Raw genomic sequence first — 22,466 nt, forward strand, 5'->3', positions numbered from 1 at the left:
GTGCCGCCGCCTCTGCCACCTACCTTGCCGGCCAGCCTAGACAATCCTCCACCGCATGTCCTCTCTTCCCGACGCCTCCCCTCCACCATGATCTAGATCGAGCACCGCCACCACTAACCAGGCTCCCACCCCTGCCCCGGTATCCCTCTTCGCGCAAGGGGTACTCCTCCTTGTTGACCTGCTTGTGGCTGAGGGAGGGGAGTGAGGCGGTGTTGCTCGAAGGTTTAACCTGCTGATGTCGCTATGGTGACCCTCGGAACAGCTTGTGATAGTGGCGCTCCTCCTTGACCACGTCCCTGAGATGCCGACGTTTGTGGAGGTGTGCAAGAAGGAACCTACAGCTTCCTCGAGTCCAGCGGCCTCCCCCGCACGCTCCCCGTCCTCCAGTCCGAGGCCAACCTCGAGGTATACCACCTCTCCCTCTTCTATCTCGATAGCGTAGGTGTTGTAATGCCATTTAAGTGCACAATTATAAAGGCATTGAGTCGGAATTTTCTGCTTCCTGGAAGACTATTTGAGTTCATTGCTCGTGAACCTAGAAGATGTTAGCAAATTTGTTGGAATCGGGATACTTCTAGCACGAGGTGTCTTCAGTACTGTTATATTTTTCTGTTGATGAGCTATGTCCCCTGGAATTATTGTATTCATCATGGACTGTGGTTATGTCGTGCATCAGTTCAGCTCCAGGTGATTTATTGCGGCGAGCAACCAACAAGGTAGCAACATCTTTCTAATTTGGCTTAGATCCTATATTCATTTCCTTTTTATCGGTGCTCACCCGAATCAGTTGATGCAGAGAAATTAGCTAATGTTATAGCGGAAGTCAAAGATGCTAGCAAAAAATATAGCAAGGAAGGCTGTGTTGAAGTTGTAGAACCTGGGAGTAAGCCAAGTGAGACTTCTGTCTCTGAAGACCCCAGTTAAAAGGCCGATGGTGAGACCGAAGAAAATAAAAGGAAGAAGAAGAATTAGCTCATATATATGCAGAGGTTGCTGCTGCTCATATTGGACGACGGTGTTTTCTTGTTAGGTGCGAATCACTCGAGAGGTTGTCAGCATTGGCAATTATGTATCAATGAAATGTGAGAAGTCAGATAAAGAAATGTTACTTGACATATCATTTTTCTCTTAATACAGGCGATATGTCATCAAAGGGAAGCAGCACCTATATTGGCAAGTTTCATAAGAAGCGGAGTGCCCTTAAGGTACAATCTAATTTGTGTTTGCACCACTGGTAGTAGACTGGATTGAGCTTTACACTATGAGTGTGTGGATCACTTGTTCATGAATGATACATAGTCGTATTAACTGTACAGAGGAGACAGTATGCTATAAGCATAAAAATGGTAAGTGATTTCTATGCTCACATTTCAGTCTATGAACCTTCATGTGTCCTACAACTTTTCTTTTTTACAAATCAGTATACATAGAATAGCTAAATCATTTTGTTTCTTTTATGCGTCAAACAATCATATTTGTGTACCAAATTTTGCATGTGATGTACATGATGTAAAGCATGCAGCTACCCTTCATGTTAAATTTTGCATGCGTTTTTATGTGTTGTAAAATTGTACGGAATTAATAACCCGTTTCTGTTTAGCTTTGTCTTATGACGTGCAGGTGTGGGATCGGCCGCGTAAAAGGGAAACGGATGAAGAGAAGATGATCATCTTGCAAAAATGAAGTTTTTAGTGTCTTCAGCTTAAGGTATTTTGTCACTCGGTTGTGCGACGAGTAGCGACAGTGTCATGCCCGTACTTGTACGGTTGTACCTCGCTGGGCTTGGGTCCATGGGCCGTGAACTGGGCTGGTGGCTACAAAACCAGCGATGCACAACAAGATGACTGGGCGTCGCGTTGAACACATGACATGACAGACGGCAGCTCTGCAGCAATTTTTTCAGGGGAAAGCTCTGCAGCTGCATATACACAAACAGCAAGCACGCGTTGGGCCTTGGCCCATCACGCAGGCCGCACATATATAATGGTCATTCCACCTAGGGTTAGTTGGTTCGACAGGGGAAAGGAAGAGAGAGATTTTAGATCGGAGATGCGCCGCTGCCAGCCTTGCGCCGAGCTCCTCCGCCGCCGTCACCCCCTCGCCGCCCAAGCGCTCCTCGTATGAGGATCGAGCGGTGTTCCGGTAGTAGATTCGCCCAAATAAGCAGCTCCTTTGGGAGCTGCAATCCGGAACCGGATCAGCTCCGGCAGTCCGCAATCAAGCGGCTCCTTTGGGAGCGGCAGTCCGCAATCAAGCGGCTCTGTTGGGAGCCTCAGTTCGCAATCAAAGCGGCTCGTTTAAAACGAGCTGCAGTCCGACTTCAACCCTATTTCGGTTTAGATTTTAGAAGGAGTTCAAATCCTTCCCGGTTTCGATCTCCGACTTGGCGCCGACCGCCGCTGTAATAAATATCCAAGAGTTGCAGCCAACCAAGGACACCAGAGAAGCCGCCAGGGATTCATAGGAGACCAGCAACTCACGAGTCATCCAAGCGCCAAGTTTCAGCCTCGGCAGATCAAAGCGGGAGCCATGGGGGTGAGTAACTTGTACTTTCTTTTCCTCTAGATATTCTGTTTCTGGAGAACCCATCCCCTAATCAATGTTGCTTCCTTAAACCTTGAACCTGTTTATGGGGGGAAAATCAACTATCTCTTGGACGACATAAAATTTGCATCTTTACGAATATGGAAACCATAACTCGGGGCAGAATCAAATTTGCAATGTTTTGATTGTGAAAAAATATCAGCAAGTCTGTACCTTTTGTACTACATCGAAATTATAGCTTTGTGATTGTATGGAAGTTGCAACTACGAGGCTCAATCAAAATAGCTTCCTTCTTAATTGCAATGTTTTTCTTCGGAAAAATTATCCGGAAGTCTGTACCTCTTGTACTACTCCATGCATGGAAATTACATCTTTGTGATTGTATAGATATTGTAACGCCGAGCCAGAATTAAAGTTGCTTCTTTCTTAATTGCAATGTTTTGATTGGGAAAGAAATACCATCAAATCTGTAACTCTTATACTACATCGAAATTACTTCTTTCTGATTTTATGAATTTGTAACTCCGAGGCAGAATTTAAATTGATTCTTTCTTTCTTTCTTAATTGCATTGTTTTGTTTGGAAAAATATATCATCACGTTTGTACCTCTTGTACTACATCGAAACTACATCATTATGACTAGTGTAATTGCATATGTGAGATTATCAATGTTTCATCTTTGACTAGTGTGAAACTAACTCTTGTTTGCCTCCATGCCAAATGCAGAAAGGCAGTAGAGATGATAGGATCAGCGCATTGCCTGATGACATTCTGGTCAACATTCTTGACCGACTCAATGTCCCCGATGCTGCAAGAACCAGCATCCTCTCCAGAAGGTGGAGTCAGCTCTCTGGCAAACTCTCTAGGCTGATAATAAATGCTCAGGACTTCCTGCCCAAGGGTGTGTCAAACGCCAACGTCTCTGATGATGAAATGGTTCGGGTCAATGCGGCTGCTGTCGAAGCGATAAAGAGCATAGTGACACGCAGAAGTCCAGGTGAACACACCATCCGGTTCCTGTCTACTGCGTTCTACTTGAGAGATGATGTCCCCATATCCATTGGACAAGCTGTTGGTCATACGATGGAGACACATTCGGTTGAGATATCCCAATTCAGTGTTATGACAGGGAAGGTTGGCACAGATGAACTCAATGATGAGGAGCTGGCCATATGTGGGAGAGAATTCATGCGGTTCTTTGATGCCTGTCAAAATGCATTTGGTGGTCTCACTAGCCTTGACATGGAGGATTTGAGATTTGGCGAATCAGACATATCCAACGTTCTCATCACTTGCAAGCGGTTGAAGCATCTGCGTATGATGAATTGCGACTCGGGTGATCCCAGCACGCTGCAAATTGAGCACGCTCATCTCAGTGAGCTCAGTATCACCGGTTGTTCTTTCGAGCAAGTTAAGCTGAACTGGCTCCCTCAACTCACACAGATGACCTTTGATGATTGGATAGACTACCAGGATCCACTGGTTCTTGGTCATGTACCGTTGCTCGAGACTGTAAGCCTCACAAATGTTGGCTATAGTTTTCACAAGCTGGTCAAGTTAAGTGAGTTTCTTAGCAGCACCTCAATACGGGTTCTAAAGTTGGGATTTAAATCTGAAAAGGTAAGTCAACATTGTCGCTTTGCTAGCTGTGGCTTCACTTAATCTCTGCTCATCTCCTCACGTGTCTATTTGTTGCAGATTTGGGTGCAGCCAGAATGTCTGACCAAAAGTCTGGCATCTGTGTTCTGCCAACTAAGGTTTGTGAATCTGGTTGCTCTTCCTGAAGGTTATGATCTCACCTGGACAATGTTTATTCTTGAAGCTGCACCCTTGCTGAAGGAGCTATGCATGGCAGTATGTGCTTTTACCTAGAGATCTCTCTTTGCCACATGGGGCTTAATGTTTGGTTTTGCACGATTTTCTCAAAGACATATATCTGCTCAGTTGACAAATTATTTTTGCCTTTGTCCTATTGCTGGGATGCAGGTATGGGATCATGCATGTATAATGGAAACAGACGAGAAGACAAGGAAAGAAGAATTTTATAGCGAGAACAGGGGTGTGGAGTGGGACTCGTCTATAGCTGATTTCAAACACCATAATTTGGTCACACTTATCATATATTGCTTTGAATCTGATGATTATATGGTGAGTTATCTCCGACGTGTTATGGCAGCAGCAATTAATCTAGAGGATGTGTTCCTGTATAGTAGGTTGGAGTGCGACAACTGCCAGGATCAGAAGCCGATCCGGTTCCCTTGGACTAAAAGACAGAGGATATCACTGAAGAAGAGAGTTACTGCGGGAATTGAGTCCTTTGCCATAATTCACGCTTGTTCAACAATTAGGGATGCTCATCTATCAAAGTATCTGTACCCGGAGTGCTCATTGGATGTATCCAGAAAAAGCTTGCGAAATAGGCAGTGAGGTGTTCGACATGTTCCCAACTTGGATCATGAGTTTTTAAACTATTTTGTTTTGTTGGTTATGTAAACTCTTGTGTGACAAATGGATGATGGTTACTGCAAGATGTTATCATGAATTAATATGGGTTAATTAGATAGGTGCCGCTGCAATTTTTGGCTCATTAAAAAAACGCAATTTTCATCTTTTGAAGAAACGGCATTGCAATTCTGTATACATCTCGTGAATGTTGGCTAATTCCGTTCGCTCGGGGCGGAGTATATAAGTCAAAATAGAAAATACTCCGTAGAAAAAACGCACATATATCCTGCTGTATATACTTGTGGTATGGCAAGTATACAGGTTGGGTCAGTGTACCTGAAGGCTCCATCTACCCCCCTACAGTAACTTTTGCTTTTCCACCGGAATAGCTGGTTGGAGTTTGGTGACGGAGTAGTTTAGGTGTAGATCTTTAGGTTTGCGCCTCTGTTTGTGGCTGAATGGCACCGTTTGGGAGTATGCCACGTAGTGGAGGCGGTGGTTCGGGTCTCTGCCGTCGGATCCTGGCCGGACCAGGGTTGCTGCTCGCTCTTCCCCTGCTCCTGTGGTTGGAGGGAGGTGCTGCGGGGAGCGACGCCGTCTTCTTCAATAAATCGGTGGGTGCAGGTTCTTCTCGTTCCCATGGTTGCAGTGAAGATGGAGCTCTCCGAGCCAGCCGTGGCGGAGTTGCAAGGTATGCTACTGCTTCTCTTCTGGCTGGCCTCGGTGGCGAGGAGGAGCAGAAGAGTGGCATGCCGATTTTGGATCTGGGAGAGGGATCTTGTCCTCTCCACCGATGCGGCTCGTGGTCGGCTTCTCCTCGTATGCAGCTTTCTTTCTCTGCCTTGCCGTGGTGGTGAGAAGATAAGCGGCGGAGGTGCGGTTATGGCCGAGGCCATCGACGTTCGCCTGCGAGGTGCTATGGAGCTGCTTGTCAAGAGCTCCTTTGATTGGAACACGCGGTGCTCCCCGGCGGTGCCGTGATCTTTGGCCGACAAGGCAACCCTTCTTCAACCTCCAAGATGGAGGCCCTTCTGTACATCGTTCGTCGGAGCTCGACATTCCTTCACCACCAAGTGGTTCGTTCCCGGAGGAGGAGTGGCCGGCGGGTTTGATGCTTCGTCGGAAGTATGCTGCTGAGCGATTCGGCATCGTATCTCGACGGAGACGTCTTGAGATCGCTGGCGGGAGGTGGCGGCGGCATCCAGGACCCGATTGCTTTCCTTGTTTTTGTTCCATGGTGTTTTCTGTTATTCTAGAGAGGCTTTCTTCAAATTCTAGGTTTCTCAGTGCAAGAGATGTAAAAGGATCTCTTAGTAATTTGTACCCACCACGGGTGGAAGGTTAGTTTCTAAGAAGACCCGCTCTTGTTAAAACAAAAGGTTGGGTCAACTCAAGAAAAAGTCTGGCGCTCCACGAGCACGTGGGTGAATGGGTGATCCAACAAGCGCTACTATGCGGGTGAATGGACGTTCAATGCGCGATGAGATTGTCAGAGAGCATGGCTGACTACCGCCGGCCTGCTGAGTCCTCACGCCTCAGAACGATGTGTCGAGGAGGCTAGCAGGCATCCAGACTGGCTGAACCCCGCTGGCCTGCTTGACGCTTCGTTCGACAATCGAATGTACATTTAGATTTCATCTTTCCAAGTTTGTAAGAGGTTGCAAATGATTATTTTTGCAAGCTAAATTTGCACGGGGATTTTGTCATCACGAGGAAAATCGGGGTTCCCTAAAGTGACTTTGTGGCCCACGGAGCAAGGACCGGCCACCCAAGGAGGTCGTGTCAGGAGCCAGGAGCTCATAGTGTCAAAAAAAAAAAAATTTGATAAAATATTCGACATGTACATATACATATACGTTCCTTTAGTTTCACGGAAAAAACGTACTATTTGTGATCTATGTAAAAAGAAAAGAGAAAATTTGCCTTGTCAAAAACCTTATTTTTAGCACTGGATTTTATTATTTTTACACACGTCACACGATAAATTGATTTTTCATGAAACAAGTTTGCTAACACGTAGTACGTAGAGATTACAATGTGTGAATTTTTATGTTCATTTTTTACATTTTAAAATATGTCTAAGATGCATGTTAAAATGAAAAAGAGAGCATATGCTCCTACGAGCCAAAACAACACTCCCGTTTTGCATGCAATTGGATAGAAAACTTTTTCCCCATACTAGTATACGGAACGGCCTAACAGATACGCCACGGCATACCATGTGGGTGCCAGTGTGGTGCTAGAAAATAACACCAAAAAATATTAGGTGGCATCACAATGATCTAAGAGCATCTCTCATCGATGACCCACAAATGGCGTCGAAAGAGCCATTTAGTGGCACACTACTTTTGCCTAGCAGTGGTGCACCTGCGCCATTGGTATCTGGCCTAGCAGTGGTGCACTGCCTGGTGTGTCACTGCTAAAAACTCGAGGTGCGTCACAAGTAAAAAAGTAGGTACGCCATTTCTAAATTTTCAAATCTGGATCTGGATTTAGCATATTTTTTCGAATTTTTCTGCTCATTTTTGTTGTCCGAATTATTTGTCCCGTTCATGTACATGCTCATAACCTAGCCGTCGGAGGAGAGAGGAAGGACATGTGAGGTGAGGATGGAAGAGAGGTAGGATGGAAGAGAGGTGAGGATGGAGGTCCACCGAAGATGATGGAGGGGCGTCGGAGAGATTGTAGGAGAGCCGGCCGGAGAGGATGGAAGGTAGGAGGAGAGGACGAGAGACGTCCAGATAGGAAGGAGGAGGAGGAGGAGGAGGAGGAGGAGGAGGAGGAGAGGAGCAGGAAAGATGGCCGGAGAGGAAGGAGGAGAGGAGGAGGAAGAGGAGGAGAGCAAAAGGAGAGGATGGTGGAGGGAGGAGCCAAGTAGATGGTGGATAAGGGTAGGTGGTGGCCAGCAAAAATTTGAATTTCGATGGAGGCAACCTTCTGGTAACACTTTTATTTTGATTTTTTTTTGCTCGAAAACTAAAATCTGAAAAAGTCTTGTTTCCATTTTGAATTGAGAAATGTAAAAAACAAATCGGTAAACGACCGTAGGTAGTTGAAATCGGATATAAAATTTTCCGTAGATACATTTTGATATAAAAATACAATTTCATCGGAGATCGTATGCAACCAAAACCATGTTACGGAAACCCGACACCATTTTGCATAATATATCAAAATAGACGACTCAAAGGATTTTATTTTTTGAAATTTATAATATTTTATTTTAATTTTTTCAAAACTAAAAAGGCGCTCCACGAGAGGAGGGGGTGTCTTGGTGCGTCAATGGTGCCCAACATTCCCATAACCCCACCTACCAATGGTGCACCTTGTATAGGTACGTCACTGCTAGAGATGGGTCAAAACCACGTGCACACCTGGTAATAGTGATAGCAATAACGCACCATGTCTAGGTGGGCTACTGCTATATAAGCAGTATGGCACATTAGCATGGTGCACCATTTCTAGCAATATTGTCGCTAGGCCTTTTTCTAGTAGTGGGGGAAGGGGCTGAAGTGTTGTTGTTTGCTGTTTGTTGTGAGGCCGCCCGCATCGGTGCCTCCCAAATAGAGCACCCACATATATATTTTCGTCTAATTTGGGTTATTCAAAACAAATAATTTTTTATTATAAGTAATTAGAATCAAATAAATTCAACAGCTTACACACTGAATTAAATAGTTTATTAATAACGACGTAGTGAGAACCGGGTGGGCTGAACTGCCGCTGTTTGCTGTTTATGGTGACGCCGCCCGCACCGGTGCCTCCCATATAGAGTCCCCCCACATATATACTTTTGTCTAATTTGCGTTATTCAAAACAAATAAAATGTTTATTATAAATAATTAGAAGCAAATAAATTCAATAGCTTACACACCAAATTAAATATTTTATTGTTGTTGACCTAGTGAGAACCGAGGTCCCTACTGCGCCTGACGTGCGGGCCTAGAAGACACCTTGCACCTAGGAGGGCTGGTAGGGTATGATAGGGTCATGCCTATGATGAATTACTTCATGGCGAGCTACAGTTGGAACGCCTGACGCAGGAACACGGCTCTGCAACCTCTAGAAGACAAGCTGGCGGTGTACGCCGTTATCAAAATACTTCCTATCCTTAAGACACGTGCTTTTTACCAAATCACACAAGGAAACATCTCTATTTGGAGCAGCCCATGGTGCCAGGGATGGACTCACATCTATGATGCCCTCATCATCCAGCCTTAAGGCTTTGTCTATCCATCACATATGCGAGACCTTTGGTTCCCCAATCAACAGATTTGGAATGTCCAACTTGTTGACATGCTTTTCCAGCAGCCAATGGCGCCGACGGGGTCGCATCTGTTTAACTGCAGAAAAGAGATGGCCAGAGGAGATCCTTTGAGCTGAATTAGTACAGCTGTAAATAGGCGTCAACACATCTTGTCTGAACGCCTGATGGGCACAGTTGTGAGCAACTCTATTGATTTCTCGTTTGATATGATATAATGCTGCATTTGATGATTCAATGAAGCTCATATATTCAGTAACATGTCTTCGTATCTTCCAAGGCACATGAGGGTTGGAGATTTTTCAGATGAGCTTTACCAACAGGAGCTCGGGCAGGTAAGTACTCTGCCCATATTGGCAAACTTTGTGCTAGATGTGGAGTAGAAGAAGATGATGTCCATTTATTTTTTACTTGTCCTTTCTCCAAAGTTGCATGGTTTAGTGCCCCTCGGTTTATCCGTTGAGAACTTCTTGTAGCTAATTGCAACTCTCTCACACAAGTTATACTAAATTTTTTAAACATGAACCACCCTCATGCTTCCCTGCAAAATATTTTGACTTTTATGTGATGTATTTGAAAATCTCGGAACGACAACTTATTTGGTAGGAAACCGGGAGTTCCTTACCAGGTACACCACATGGCGCAGGTGATCACACATAACTTGGAGATGGTAGACAGTCTGCATGTTCCCTCTTTGCAATTTCAGGTTCAGGAGAAGGACCACAATACTTCTGTGCAGGCTATGTTCGTCAAAATCAGTGACCGGACGCATCCATGGCGACTCACTCAGATCGGACGTGCTCATCCCAGGAACAAAAATCTTCTCCGACGCTGCTTGGAAGACAAAGAAAGCTCTTGGCATGGAGGCTGTAACAGTTAAGGCATTGGAGTTTACCGCCAAATTCAGGAAACAAACTACAGCTCTACAGTTTTCATTCAGGCTACGGTGCTATTTGCTCTGTCTGTCCTTGAGGCAGAGGCTGAAGCTTTCCTCTTTGCAGTCAGAATTGCAGGCCTTCTCCGACTACAGGAACCTACCTTCTTTACAGATAATGCCACTCTCGCCAAAGCTGCTGCGTCTTCATCGGCTTCACACCCTCATGTGCCTTGGAAGATACGAAGACATGTTACTGAATATATGAGCTTCATTGAATCATCAAATGCAGCATTATATCATATCAAACGAGAAATCAATGGAGTTACTCACAACTGTGCCCATCAGGCGTTCAGACAAGATGTGTTGACGCCTATTTACAGCTGTACTAATTCAGCTCAAAGGATCTCCTCTTGCCCTCTCTTTTCTGCAGTTAAACTGATGCGGCCCCGTCGGTGCATTTTACGGCCATCCTATCATGAATTACTTCATGACGGAGCCAGCAGGGGGCTGGCTGGGGCCATGGCCCCCCTGGTGGTAATTTTTTTTTTGTTAAAAAACCTTGGTTAATCTATATATGTGACCTGCAAGTTGCCTAATTAAATTTACATATATGGTCCCATCCAATAAATTTTACATGCAATTGGCTCCCCATGTGTTATTTTTCTGGCTCCATCCCATTCACAAGATCTTGTAATTCACGCTGTAAAATGCATATGAGCTGAATAAAATGTTGGCGCCGTCGGCGCCTTTGCCATGTCCAAAAAAAACCCTCAAAGAGGCTGGAGGAGGGCTCTGGCTGGGAGGATCTTCGTTTTCGGGAGAAGCGTGTTCTCGAACCAAGGTCCCCGCTCCTGCCCGGCAACGCGTGATCGACACTTGGTGCCATCTCCCTAAGGCGGTCAGGGAGATCATTCATAACGCTGCAAAACACCGTGCCTTTGGCAATCTGGCATGCAGGGGTGAGGCGACAAGACAGATTGATGGCATCGCATCGAGAGCCCGCGACGCACATTTAGGGCGGCGGCTAGTTCGGCCGCACCGCTGCCTGTCCCAGAGACCGCCACTTTGTTGTACATGCGTGTTCACAAGTTGTATCCCCTTGTGGTATAAAAGGAGAACCAGCGCTATGTAGAGGGTTAGGTTTGGAGGAAGGAGGACAAAAAAGTTTTAAAGGAGCTGAAGGAAGGGGGTAATCTGTTCAAGAATAATGAGATCAGGCAAGCATGACGTAGGGGTTCACACTGTCAATGGGATAAGGACTAGGGTCCCCATCCCGTCGGGCACGTGGGTGGACGTACTGCAGCTCAAGATAAGTCAGGTAGCGAGGAGCAAGGTGAAGGAAGGAGCGGCGCCCGGCCTATAAAAGAGGGCTAGAAGCTCCGCCAAAGGCAAAGATAGAAGACAAGGAGCCCCCCTCCCATGGCTAGAGAAGATGGTTGTGAAGCCTCCAGTGGCGGAGCTTCTCGAAACTGTCGTTGGTGCGCACCCTACGGGCTACGACATCTTCGAGGAGCTCGCCCCGAGATATCTTCCCCGAAAGCCCGTGACCGTCTGGGCGGGATCTCCTCGTGAGTGAGGGTCCCAACGGGCCGCCATCGGAGATTCCCGAGGGCTGCGGCATGCCTCATCCCGGAAGCGCATGGTCGACACCTGGTTCAGCTTCAGGATCAGGCGGCGGCGGTAAGCGAATTTGTGGAGTACTGCCACTCTGCTTTTATTTATGATATACAACACCATGTTTCCTCGTAATGCACCAGTCGAGGATTTTGAAGGTTTGATGAAGAAGTTCTCTAACGCGGAAGACATGTGCTGCTTCGTGTGTATTCAACTAGTAGCTGGTGCGAAGTTTCCACTCGCCTGGGTTCATGTTCATCAGTCCAGAATTGACTTGGATGCCATATCACGAAGTCTCCCACGTCGTAGAATCATGTTTATATTATTGATTATTGCTTGTTGAACGCGAGACTCTTTCGTTAGCCTGACATCCTTTGTGGATCCATATCAGCTACTCGAGTCAAGACGTATATGAAGCATTTACCGCCTTTTGAAGTTGTTGGCTTGGCAGCCCCCGAGCGGTCAGATGTGATATCTTGCGATTGTGAAAGAACTGAGCCCCTGAGTATCAGGTGCTTGAAATAGCGACGATAAACAAACAAAAATAATTTGGACGGAGAAAAACTTAGCTTATATTATTGACCAATATGAAGATACATTGTTTTCGGCTTCGAAGAGCCTAGCCTCAGGCCGTCTGGCGACGAACACGATGCTAAGAAGCCTTATTTTTATGACAAAGTATATTTTGTTTGGCTAAGAAGCATGTCCATAGGCCTTATTCTTTAATACGAAAGCTAAATACTTAAACATAGAAGCGACGTATATGTTGGACGTCTATGGGTTTGGCTCCATCTACCCCATTTTCTTGTCCTTAATATGTACACTCCTCCAGGGATGATTTCTATGAAGATTTAGGGCCGGTGCCATGGAGACTCGAGCTTGCGATGTTTCTCATGTTTTAGTCGAAGGACTAGTGTCGTTGCCTAATCGACGGTACCTCGGAGGAGGGATCCTCACGAGGGGGAGAAGAAGTAGGGGCCATAGGGCGGAGTGCACACGGGACGGTGGTACGCGAGTTACCCAGCTTCGGAACACCTGCACGATGACAGGGCCTATTGCTGCTTGTCTGGAATTATCTGGGCGCTTTCGCGTTGTTACAATGAGTTGTGGTTGTGCCTCTAGGGCTCCCGGGATCCGGCTTATAAAGGCGCACGGATCTAGGGTTTACATGAAGAGTCCTAGCCGGATTACAGATAGCCTAACTACGGTACAATATCTTGCCGTGCACGTCATGGATCCGCCTTCCATATACGTCGTACTGGATCCGGGTTCCTCATGGGCCTCCATGGATCCGGGTTACTCCTAATGTCGGTACGGATCCGGCTTACTGATCCTGGGCTGGACTTCTTCCTTCATGATCAACAGCAACCGGGCCGCCCGATGGGCCACATGCCTCATCACCATCTGTGGGCCACCCGGGCTTGCCGGATCTAGGCACTGTCGATGGTACACCCATGAAGTATACCCACAACAGTAGCCCCCAGAGTTCTCCGAGTTTCACCTGCAGTTTCCGCCTTGCTGGTCCATCATGATCTCCGGCAAACGTTGGCAACGCGGAGAAACTTGAAGAGCTCCAACTTCACATTTTCTTCTTTCCCCAACTTATTAGTCGGAAAATGCCCCCATCCAGCGGGACTTCATCCATCGACATTCCGAAGAACATTTCCGGGTCATTCCCCGCTCGTGAATGAGAACGAACTTACCCTCACGCAATTACCCGGAATCTTAAAAGACTCAAACGGTTCCGCCAATTCTGGCGCCATTTTCGCGCGATCTCCGCGGTAACTTATCTCTAGCCATTTTTACCGTTAGGGTTTGGGACACGTGTCACGCATCCAACGGTGCGACGCTTGCGTTCCGACCACAGGATGCGGAACACGAATCTTATCCCCTCAGCCTATAAATATCCGCCGTCGAGCCCTTTACCCTCATTCACCCCCTTCTCATCTCTCAGCCAAGCGCCGCCCACGAGCTCTTCTCCGCCGTGCCGGAATCTCGCCGGAACTTCGCCGGAATCGCTTCGCCGCCGCACGGTGTTCGTCCAGTTCTTAACTTCAGCGAGCCACCGCGCAGAAACCTCGTCGCCGGCGACTCCGACCACCGCGGACTCCATCACGGTGAGCTCTCAAGCTTCGTTCTCGTGCCGTAGTTGGTAGGGGTGAACTTTGGGGAAGACGATGTGGGATCCGACTAAAGTAAATTTCCGCCAAACTCTTTTTCCTCAGATGTCTTCAACGACTCCGCCTCCGACCTCGGAGCCGATCATGGCGACCCCGATCTCCTCCGCCCCTCCTCCCTTCGTTCCAGTCCGGCTGGATCCTTCAAAGGATTCCGGCAAGGAGGCCGAGGGGACCTCTGCTCACCCGGAGAAAGCTTCCGGGGAGGGTCAAACGGAGCACCAGGCGGAAGAGGCCACGAAAAAATCAAAAGCTCGGAAGCGAGACTCCGAGGCTAAAGGAAAGTGGTGGCCCTGTACTACCACTGAGATGGAACTGAAGAACCTTGAATCGGAAGGTTTCCTGCAACCCGGAAGCTGGAGGACAGTTCCAAACGAACTAGCTCCGGCTCCGAGGGACGACGAGATGGTGCTGACGAAGGCACTGGTGGAGCGCGGATTTTCATTTCCGCCTTCGGACTTCTTCCTGGAGGTTCTGAAGACGTATGGACTTCAGCCCCACAACATTTCTCCAAACAGCGTGCTTGCCATCAGCAACCACGTCGCCCTCTGCGAAGGCCATCTCCGGGTAACCCCTGAGATCTCTCTGTTCCAATATTTTTTCTCTGTAAAGAAGGAGAGGATCCGGCAATCTGCCGAACTCGCTACATGCGGATCCATCACCTTTATGCTCCGCCCGGGCCGCGTCTACCCCCCTACCGACCGCCACGAATCCGCAAGGTACTGGTCTGGGGGTTTCTTCTATCTGAAGGACGTCTCCGACCCCGCGAGCGAAAAGAAGCTTCCAGTTTTTAAGAACTGCCCCGCCACCGAGCTTCCGTCATGGACGCACTGCCCCCACTTCTCCGACTCGCCTCAGCTGACCCGCGCTGTTAGACGGATCTGCAAGCTCACGGAGGAGGGGCTGACGGGGAAGGACTTAACCCTTTCCTGGTTCACCAAGCGGATCCAGCCGCTGCAACACGAGGACCGCCCGATGTTTGAATACACGGGCGCGACGATCCAATGCGCGCCACCAAAGACAATCTTTCCGCCGACGCCATCGACAAGAGGATCCGGGTCCTCCTCAAGATCTCACGTGAACTCCATGTTCACGTATGCAACAAAGATATCCATACAAATGGATCCGGAACCGCGGTACGTCGTCTTGACTTTGGTTTATTATTTTTCTTCAAACTTTTTCATCTAAGTGTTAACTTTGTATTAGCTCGAGGCGCTTGAGGAAAATGAACTCGGAACTCTCCTCCGAGTCCCATCCACCGGCCACGCGGATCCGGAAGCTGCATCGGAGGCGGAAGCTCCCGAGGCTTCCCGCCCCGCTAAGAGGAAGAAGCCGGCTCCTTCCAGCCCCTATGCAAAACGCGCCCGCGAAGGGCTCAGCATTGCGGCCACCCGGAAATTGGAGGCGGAAAAGAAGCGCCTCTCGCTGATTAATACCAGCAATAGGGGGCAGCCTGCAATCCAGCATTTCTTCAAACCTTCCGGGTAAATATCCACTTCCGAGACCCAAGTTCTGATTCAGCACTTGCTCTTATACTTTTATGTTTTTTCTGAAGCTCCGGAAGTCAGCCTCCCAAGGCCCAAAGGTCCTCAAGAAGAGAGCCAAGCCATCTCCGGCTTCATTTCCCATCACTCCTGAAGTTGAAGTGCCGCCCAAGGCTTCCTCCGCCACCAAGCCGGATCCAAAGGATATCATCGACATTGATGACCTTCCTGAGGATCCCATTCCTCATGGTGACTCCGCCAAGGGTACCTCATCCCCAATTCCTCCGCCAGATCAACCAAGCTCCGCTTTCGCGGAGCCCACTGAAGAAGAACAGGAGCAAAAGGTTAAGCTCCTCCAAGTTACCAACGCGACCCGAGTCAATCTCCAACCAACTCCGTCCCTCCAAAAACTTACCCTTGCTCAGCGCCACGCGGAAGTTTCCGACATGCTGAACAAGGTATGGGGAAAACCGGACGAGGAGGTGCGTGAACTCGCCGAGCTGGAGAGCGATTTGAAGGATTTTTTCGCCAAGCACAAGGAAGTGCGGCAGTGTCCATGGACTGGGTGTCTCCGGAGATTGGGCTTAGATTTCCCAAGATCGACTCTTCAACCGGAGTTTCGCTTTCTCCGACAGCCTCTTGCTGATCCGGAGCAGCGTTGTTTTCCGGGGCCTCGACCTGCTCGGGACCAGCTCCGGCTACTTGAGGGGCGGTTCCGGCGGTATGGGCCAAGAAGTGTACGAAGTGACACCTTTGCTTCTCTAACACCGGGAGACCCGGGCGGATGCGCATTGGTCTTCCACCGTTACTTCCTGCTCGGGGCGGATTGGGTGGGTTTTGATTTTTCGGATCTAAGGCGGAATCTTCGCTAGGAAGTTCCTGCGTCTCGGATCGGATCTTCGCGACTGCGTCCTGCTCGGCGGCGGTCGCGTCGGCGCTACTTACCGGCGGGTTTCCGTCGGAATCGACGGTTTCCCCGATGAAGATGTGTATGCCGCCAAGCTGGGACGATGGAGAGCTTGACGGGGTCGGTTTTAGCCAGAATCCAACACTCATCCGGAGGGACGATCGGCAGATTTCCGGCGTAAGGACACGCCCACGCGATGGTGTCGTCGTAGCTTCCCATGGCGGAACCCTCCCGGTTCCGGCCTCCGGACGCCGCGAGGCCCCACGGTGGGCGCCAGCCGCCGTTGCCTAATCGACGGTACCTCGGAGGAGGGATCCTCACGAGGGGGAGAAGAAGTAGGGGCCATAGGGCGGAGTGCACACGGGACGGTGGTACGCGAGTTACCCGGCTTCGGAACACCCGCACGATGACGGGGCCTATTGCTGCTTGTCCGGAATTATCCGGGCGCTTTCGCGTTGTTACAATGAGTTGTGGTTGTGCCTCTAGGGCTCCCGGGATCCGGCTTATAAAGGCGCACGGATCTAGGGTTTACATGAAGAGTCCTAGCCGGATTACGGATAGCCTAACTACGGTACAATATCTTGCCGTGCACGTCACGGATCCGCCTTCCATATACGTCGATGCTTGGATCCGGGTTCCTCATGGGCCTCCATGGATCCGGGTTACTCCTAATGTCGGTACGGATCCGGCTTATCGATCCTGGGCTGGACTTCTTCCGTCATGATCAACAGCAACTGGGCCGCCCGATGGGCCACATGCCTCATCACCATCTGTGGGCCACCCGGGCTTGCCGGATCTAGGCACTGTCGATGGTACACCCATGAAGTATACCCACAACAACTAGGTATCTGACCTCAAAGTATCGGAGGCATAGTCGATGGTTGTGGTAGTTCCGCAGATTCTGCTGGTATGCGGTTGTCGTGGCAAGTGCCATGCCGCGAGATTCGTTGAGTACATCCACATCGTCTTCAAGTTCCTTGGTTGATGTAACTTCTTCGTATTCTACGACTCGAGGGGCGTCATGAGTTACTTCTACTGGAAGCACGGTCTCAGCACCGTGGACCAAGAAGAATGGAGTCTTTTTAGTGGTTGTTTTTGGTGCTGTTCGCGAAATCCACAAGACGGAGGGCAACTCATCAACCCAAGCGCATTTCGCCCTCTTTAATGGTGTTACAACTGTTTCTTGATACTATGAGAGGCATGCCAAAGCAAAACACAATCGACTTCACGAAGTTTACTGCAGCCGTTACCTTGGTTGTGGTGACAGGCTGCTTCAATCCACTTAATGAATTTGTCGACTGCAACCATCAGAAAGACATGTCCTCCCGGCAAAGGTTTATGTAGCATGCCGACCATATCGAGGACCCATTCAGCAAAGGGCCAAGATAGAGCTATAGGCATCATCTCTGTCGTGGGTGCGTGAGTTTTCGGGAGGAGAGCGCCGCACGAACACAGAAACACGAAAACGGAGGTTGCTGCAGAGAAGATTGGAGGGGGGAAACTCCGTTGGGATTACCGTCGGAAGGATCTCCACCTTCTCCAACGTCTTCATCATCATCACCATGACAAGAGGGAGTAGTCCACCTCTGGACTACGGGTTTGTGGCAGTAGATTGATCTATTTCTCTCATGTTCTTCATAGTTCTTAGTGCCATATGAGCTGCATATCATGATTATGGTCATATTTGTAATACCTATGTGGTGGATCCTTATTCTATGATATTGTTTTATGAGATCTGATCATATTATATTGTGAGATGTATTGATAGATGCATATTATGTACCCTATTCTTAAGTATTTGTTCTGATCAAACATATGTGCAACAGCGTGTGTGGGATGATGTGTGTATTGGATGGAGTAGCATGGTTTTAGTGATTGGATAGTGATAATATGTTCATGATCTATTGTGGCGTTGCCTTTCCTTTGCTACATCACTAGGAATAAAGTGAATGCATGTGCTATGTTCATCACGTGACAATAGTGATGATCTTGTTTGTTCAAGATAGCATATTTGATATTCAAACTTCATGTCAGAGTACTTCATGTCAAAGTACTTATTGATATGCTCTATTAATTAAGTTTCTTTCTTGTGGAGTATAAGAGAGATGTGTTGCATTATCTCTATGTTAATTCTGATCTTATATATACTATTATCTGCACCTTCATATCTGATTGAGGAATTGCTATTTGTCCACCACAACTTTAAGAGAAAATAGTTAGGTGAACCCATGAACCCCGGTTCACTTTTTATCGTAAGAAACACCTTTACATTGCTTTTACCATGTTTTCTATTTGCTGCACTATTTTAATCCAAAAATACAAAAATATTTACTTTTATTATTTGCATTCAAAACACCAAAAACAATCAATCCATTTACAGTTTTTACTTAGTTATTTTATCTAGTTTGGTTTTTTACTTTCTACTTGTGTTATTTACTTACACGAAATTGTTGGAGATATGTCCAAGAGGCAATAATAAAATGGTTATTATAATATATCTTTGTGTTTATGATAAGGTTTGCATACCATGCTATAATTGTATTAACCGAAACATTGATACATGTGTGTTATGTAAACAACAAGGAGTCCCTAGTAAGCCTCTTGAGTAACTAGCTTGTTGATTAATAGATGATCATCGTTTCATGATCATGAACATTGTATGTTATTAATAACAAGGTTATGTCATTATGTGAATGATGTAATGGACACACCCAATTAAGCGTAGCATAAGATCACGTCATTAAGTTCATTTGCTATAAGCTTTCGATACATAGTTACCTAGTCCTTCGACCATGAGATCATATAAATCACTTATGCCGGAAGGGTACTTTGATTACATCAAATGCCACTGCGTAAATGGGTGGTTATAAAGGTGGGATTAGGTATTCGGAAAGTATGAGTTGAGGCATATGGATCAACAGTGGGATTTGTCCATCCCGATGACGGATAGATATACTCTGGGCCCTCTCGGTGGAATATCGTCTAATTAGCTTGCAAGCATATGAATGGTTCATAAGAGATGACATATCACGATACGAGTAAAGAGTACTTGTCAGGAGACGAGGTTGAACGAGGTATAGAGATACCGATGATCAAACCTCGGACAAGTAAAATATCGCGTGACAAAGGGAATCGGTATCGTATGTGAATGGTTCAATCGATCAGTAAGTCATCGTTGAATGTGTGGGAGCCATTATGGATCTCCAGATCCTGCTATTGGTTATTGGTCGGAGAGAAGTCTCAACCATGTCTTCATAGTTCGCGAACCGTAGGGTGACACACTTAAGGTTTGATGTCGTTTTTAGTAGATATGGAATATGGAATGGAGTTCGAAGTTTTGTTCGGAGTCTCGGATGGGATCCAGGACAACACGAGGAGTTCCGGAATGGTCCAGAGAATAAGATTCATATATATAAAGTCACTTTCCAAGTTTGAAAATGATCCGGTGCATTTATGGAAGGTTCTAGAAGGTTCTAGAAAAGTCCGAAAGAAGGGACTCCACTAGCATGGCCGGCCAAACCCTAAGGGGAGGAGTCCTAGGTGGGCTCCACCTAGGGTGGCCGGCCACCCCACCTCAAGGATAGGTGGGAGTCCCACCTTGAGTAGGACTCCCCCCTTGAGTAGGTTTCCCACTTTTGGGAGGTTTTGTTGTTGGGGTCTTATTCGAAGACTTGGACTACAACTCTTGGGGGCTTCCACCTATATAATGAGGGGCATAGGGGAGGGGCCGGCCACCCCTAGGCCATGAGTTGGCCGCACCCCCCTCTCTCCCCAAACCCTAGCCTCTCCTCCTCCACCACCTCTCCCGCATACGCTTAGGCGAAGCCCTGCCGGAGTTCTCCACCACCACCGCCACCACGCCGTCGTGCTGCCGGGATTCCGAGGAGGATATACTACTTCCGCTGCCCGCTGGAACGGGGAGGAGGACGTCGTCTTTATCAACACCGTACGTGTGACTGATACGTCCAATTTGCATCACTATTTTATATCATAATTTGTTGTTATTCATTGATATATTTCATATTGGGACACAATACTTATGTTATTTCATCTATTTTGCATGTTTCATGATTATTTGGAGATCGCGCACCGGAGCCAGGATTCTGCTGGAAAAAGCACCGTCAGGATGCAATATTTCGGAAGATCGACCGTGGAAGGAAATTACACCAAAAATCCTATTTTTTCCAGATGACGGAGAAAGCCAGAAGGGGGAGCCGAGAAGACCCAAGGTGGGGCCAGACCACAGGCCGGCGCGGCCCATGGCTTGGCCGCGCCACCATGTGGTGTGGGGGCCCCACAACCCCTTTCGCCTCCTTTTCTTCGCGAAACTCTTCGTCCCAAAAACCTAAGCCACAGAGGGATCCTCACGAAGGGTTACAGCCGCCTCTGCGGGGCGGAGAACACCAGAGAGAAAAGAGCTCTCCGGCGGGCAGGAATCCGCCGGGGAAATTCCCTCCCGGAGGGGGAAATCGACGCCATCATCACCGTCATCGAGCTGGATATCATCTCCATCACCATCACCATCATCTTCATCATCATCACCGCCGTCTCCACCGCTGCACCTCGTCACCGCTGTAGCAATTTGGGTTTGATCTTGATTGTTTGATAGGGGAAACTCTCCCGGTGTTGATTCCTACTTGTTATTGATGCTATTGAGTGAAACCGTTAAACCAAGGTTTATGTTCAGATTGTTATTCATTATCATATCACCTCTGATCATGTTCCATATGATGTCTCGTGAGTAGTTCGTTTAGTTCTTGAGGACATGGGTGAAGTCTAAATGTTAGTAGTGAAGTATGGTTGAGTAATATTCAATGTTATGATATTTAAGTTGTGGTGTTATTCTTCTAGTGGTGTCGTGTGAACGTAGACTACACGACACTTCAACTTTATGGGCCTAGGGGAATGCATCTTGTACTCGTTTGCCAATTGCGGGGTTGCCGGAGTGACAGAAACCTAAGCCCCCGTTGGTATATCGATGCAGGAGGGATCGCAGGATCTCAGAGTTTAAGGTTGTGGTTAGATTTATCTTAATTACTTTCTTGTAGTTGCGGATGCTTGCAAGGGGTATAATCACAAGTATGTATTAGTCCTAGGAAGGGCGGTACATTAGCATAGGTTCACCCACACAACACTTATCAAAACAATGAAGATTAAACAGTTGTATGTAGCGAAAGCACTAGACTAAAATCCCGTGTGTCCTCAAGAACGTTTGGTCATTATAAGTAAACAAACCGGCTTGTCCTTTGTGCTAAAAAGGATTGGGCCACTCGCTGCAGTTATTTCTCTCGCATTTTACTTACTTGTACTTTATTCATCTGTTACATCAAAACCCCCTGAATACTTGTCTGTGAGCATTTACAGTGAATCCTTCATCGAAACTGCTTGTCAACACCTTCTGCTCCTCGTTGGGATCGACATTCTTACTTATCGAAGATACTACGATACACCCCCTATACTTGTGGGTCATCAAGACTATTTTCACGGCGCCGTTGCCGGGAGTGAAGCGCTATTGGTAAGTGAAATTGATAAGGAAAACCTTTACTTGTTTGTGCTGATTTTATTTCATGCTGCTGCTATAAGTCATTATGGAGAGATCTTCTCTTCAATTTCTATTTGGGAAATCTACTACTACTGCAACGGTAGTGGATGAGGCGCCAGGTGAGGAAGTAATACCATATAAAATACCTATGAAAATTATTGAACGTGTTATGGATAACCGCTATGAAGGGGATGGCACTGTCCATCCTGGTGATCATTTATTGTTTTTGCATGAATTATGCGGGTTATTCAAATGTGCAGGTATTGCTATGAATGAAGTTAGGAAGAAACTATTCTCTATATCGATGTCTGGTAAAGCGGCGCATTGGTATAAATTGCTGAAGAATGGTGATTCTCTTGATTGGGAGGACATTGTGCCTTTATTTTATTCTAAATTCTATCCTCCAAGTGAAATTCACAAAGATCGGAACCGCATATATAATTTTTGGCCTCATGATGGAGAAAGTATTGCCCAAGCTTGGGGGAGATTGAAGTCTTTAATGCTCAAATGTCCCATTCATGAGCTTCCTGGTAATGTTATTATTGATAATTTCTATGCAAGACTTTCTTTTCAAGACAAGACCTTGCTGGATACTTCTTGTTCTGGATCATT

At 47.3% G+C, this 22,466-nt stretch overlaps 1 protein-coding gene across 1 annotated transcript; it reads left to right on the top strand.

Annotated features, from left to right (window-relative positions):
- The first annotated feature begins 2,024 nt into the window (after nt 1-2,024).
- LOC124688874 (F-box/FBD/LRR-repeat protein At1g13570-like) lies at nt 2,025-5,090 on the top strand. The gene is made up of 4 exons (XM_047222490.1): nt 2,025-2,535; nt 3,271-4,164; nt 4,243-4,398; nt 4,531-5,090. The coding sequence occupies exons 1-4, from the start codon at nt 2,530-2,532 to the stop codon at nt 4,969-4,971; spliced, it is 1,497 nt and encodes a 498-aa protein (XP_047078446.1). The 5' UTR covers nt 2,025-2,529; the 3' UTR covers nt 4,972-5,090.
- The last annotated feature ends 17,376 nt before the right edge of the window (nt 5,091-22,466 follow it).

Source organism: Lolium rigidum, chromosome 2 (assembly GCF_022539505.1).
Source record: "Lolium rigidum isolate FL_2022 chromosome 2, APGP_CSIRO_Lrig_0.1, whole genome shotgun sequence".
NCBI lineage: Eukaryota > Viridiplantae > Streptophyta > Magnoliopsida > Poales > Poaceae > Lolium > Lolium rigidum.

Bases quoted from the DNA above. Each gene is read 5' to 3' on its own strand.
- LOC124688874 (XM_047222490.1), top strand. The intron at 4,165-4,242 runs GTAAGTCAACAT...TATTTGTTGCAG, and splicing joins TGGGATTTAAATCTGAAAAG to ATTTGGGTGCAGCCAGAATG. The intron at 4,399-4,530 runs GTATGTGCTTTT...GCTGGGATGCAG, and splicing joins TGAAGGAGCTATGCATGGCA to GTATGGGATCATGCATGTAT.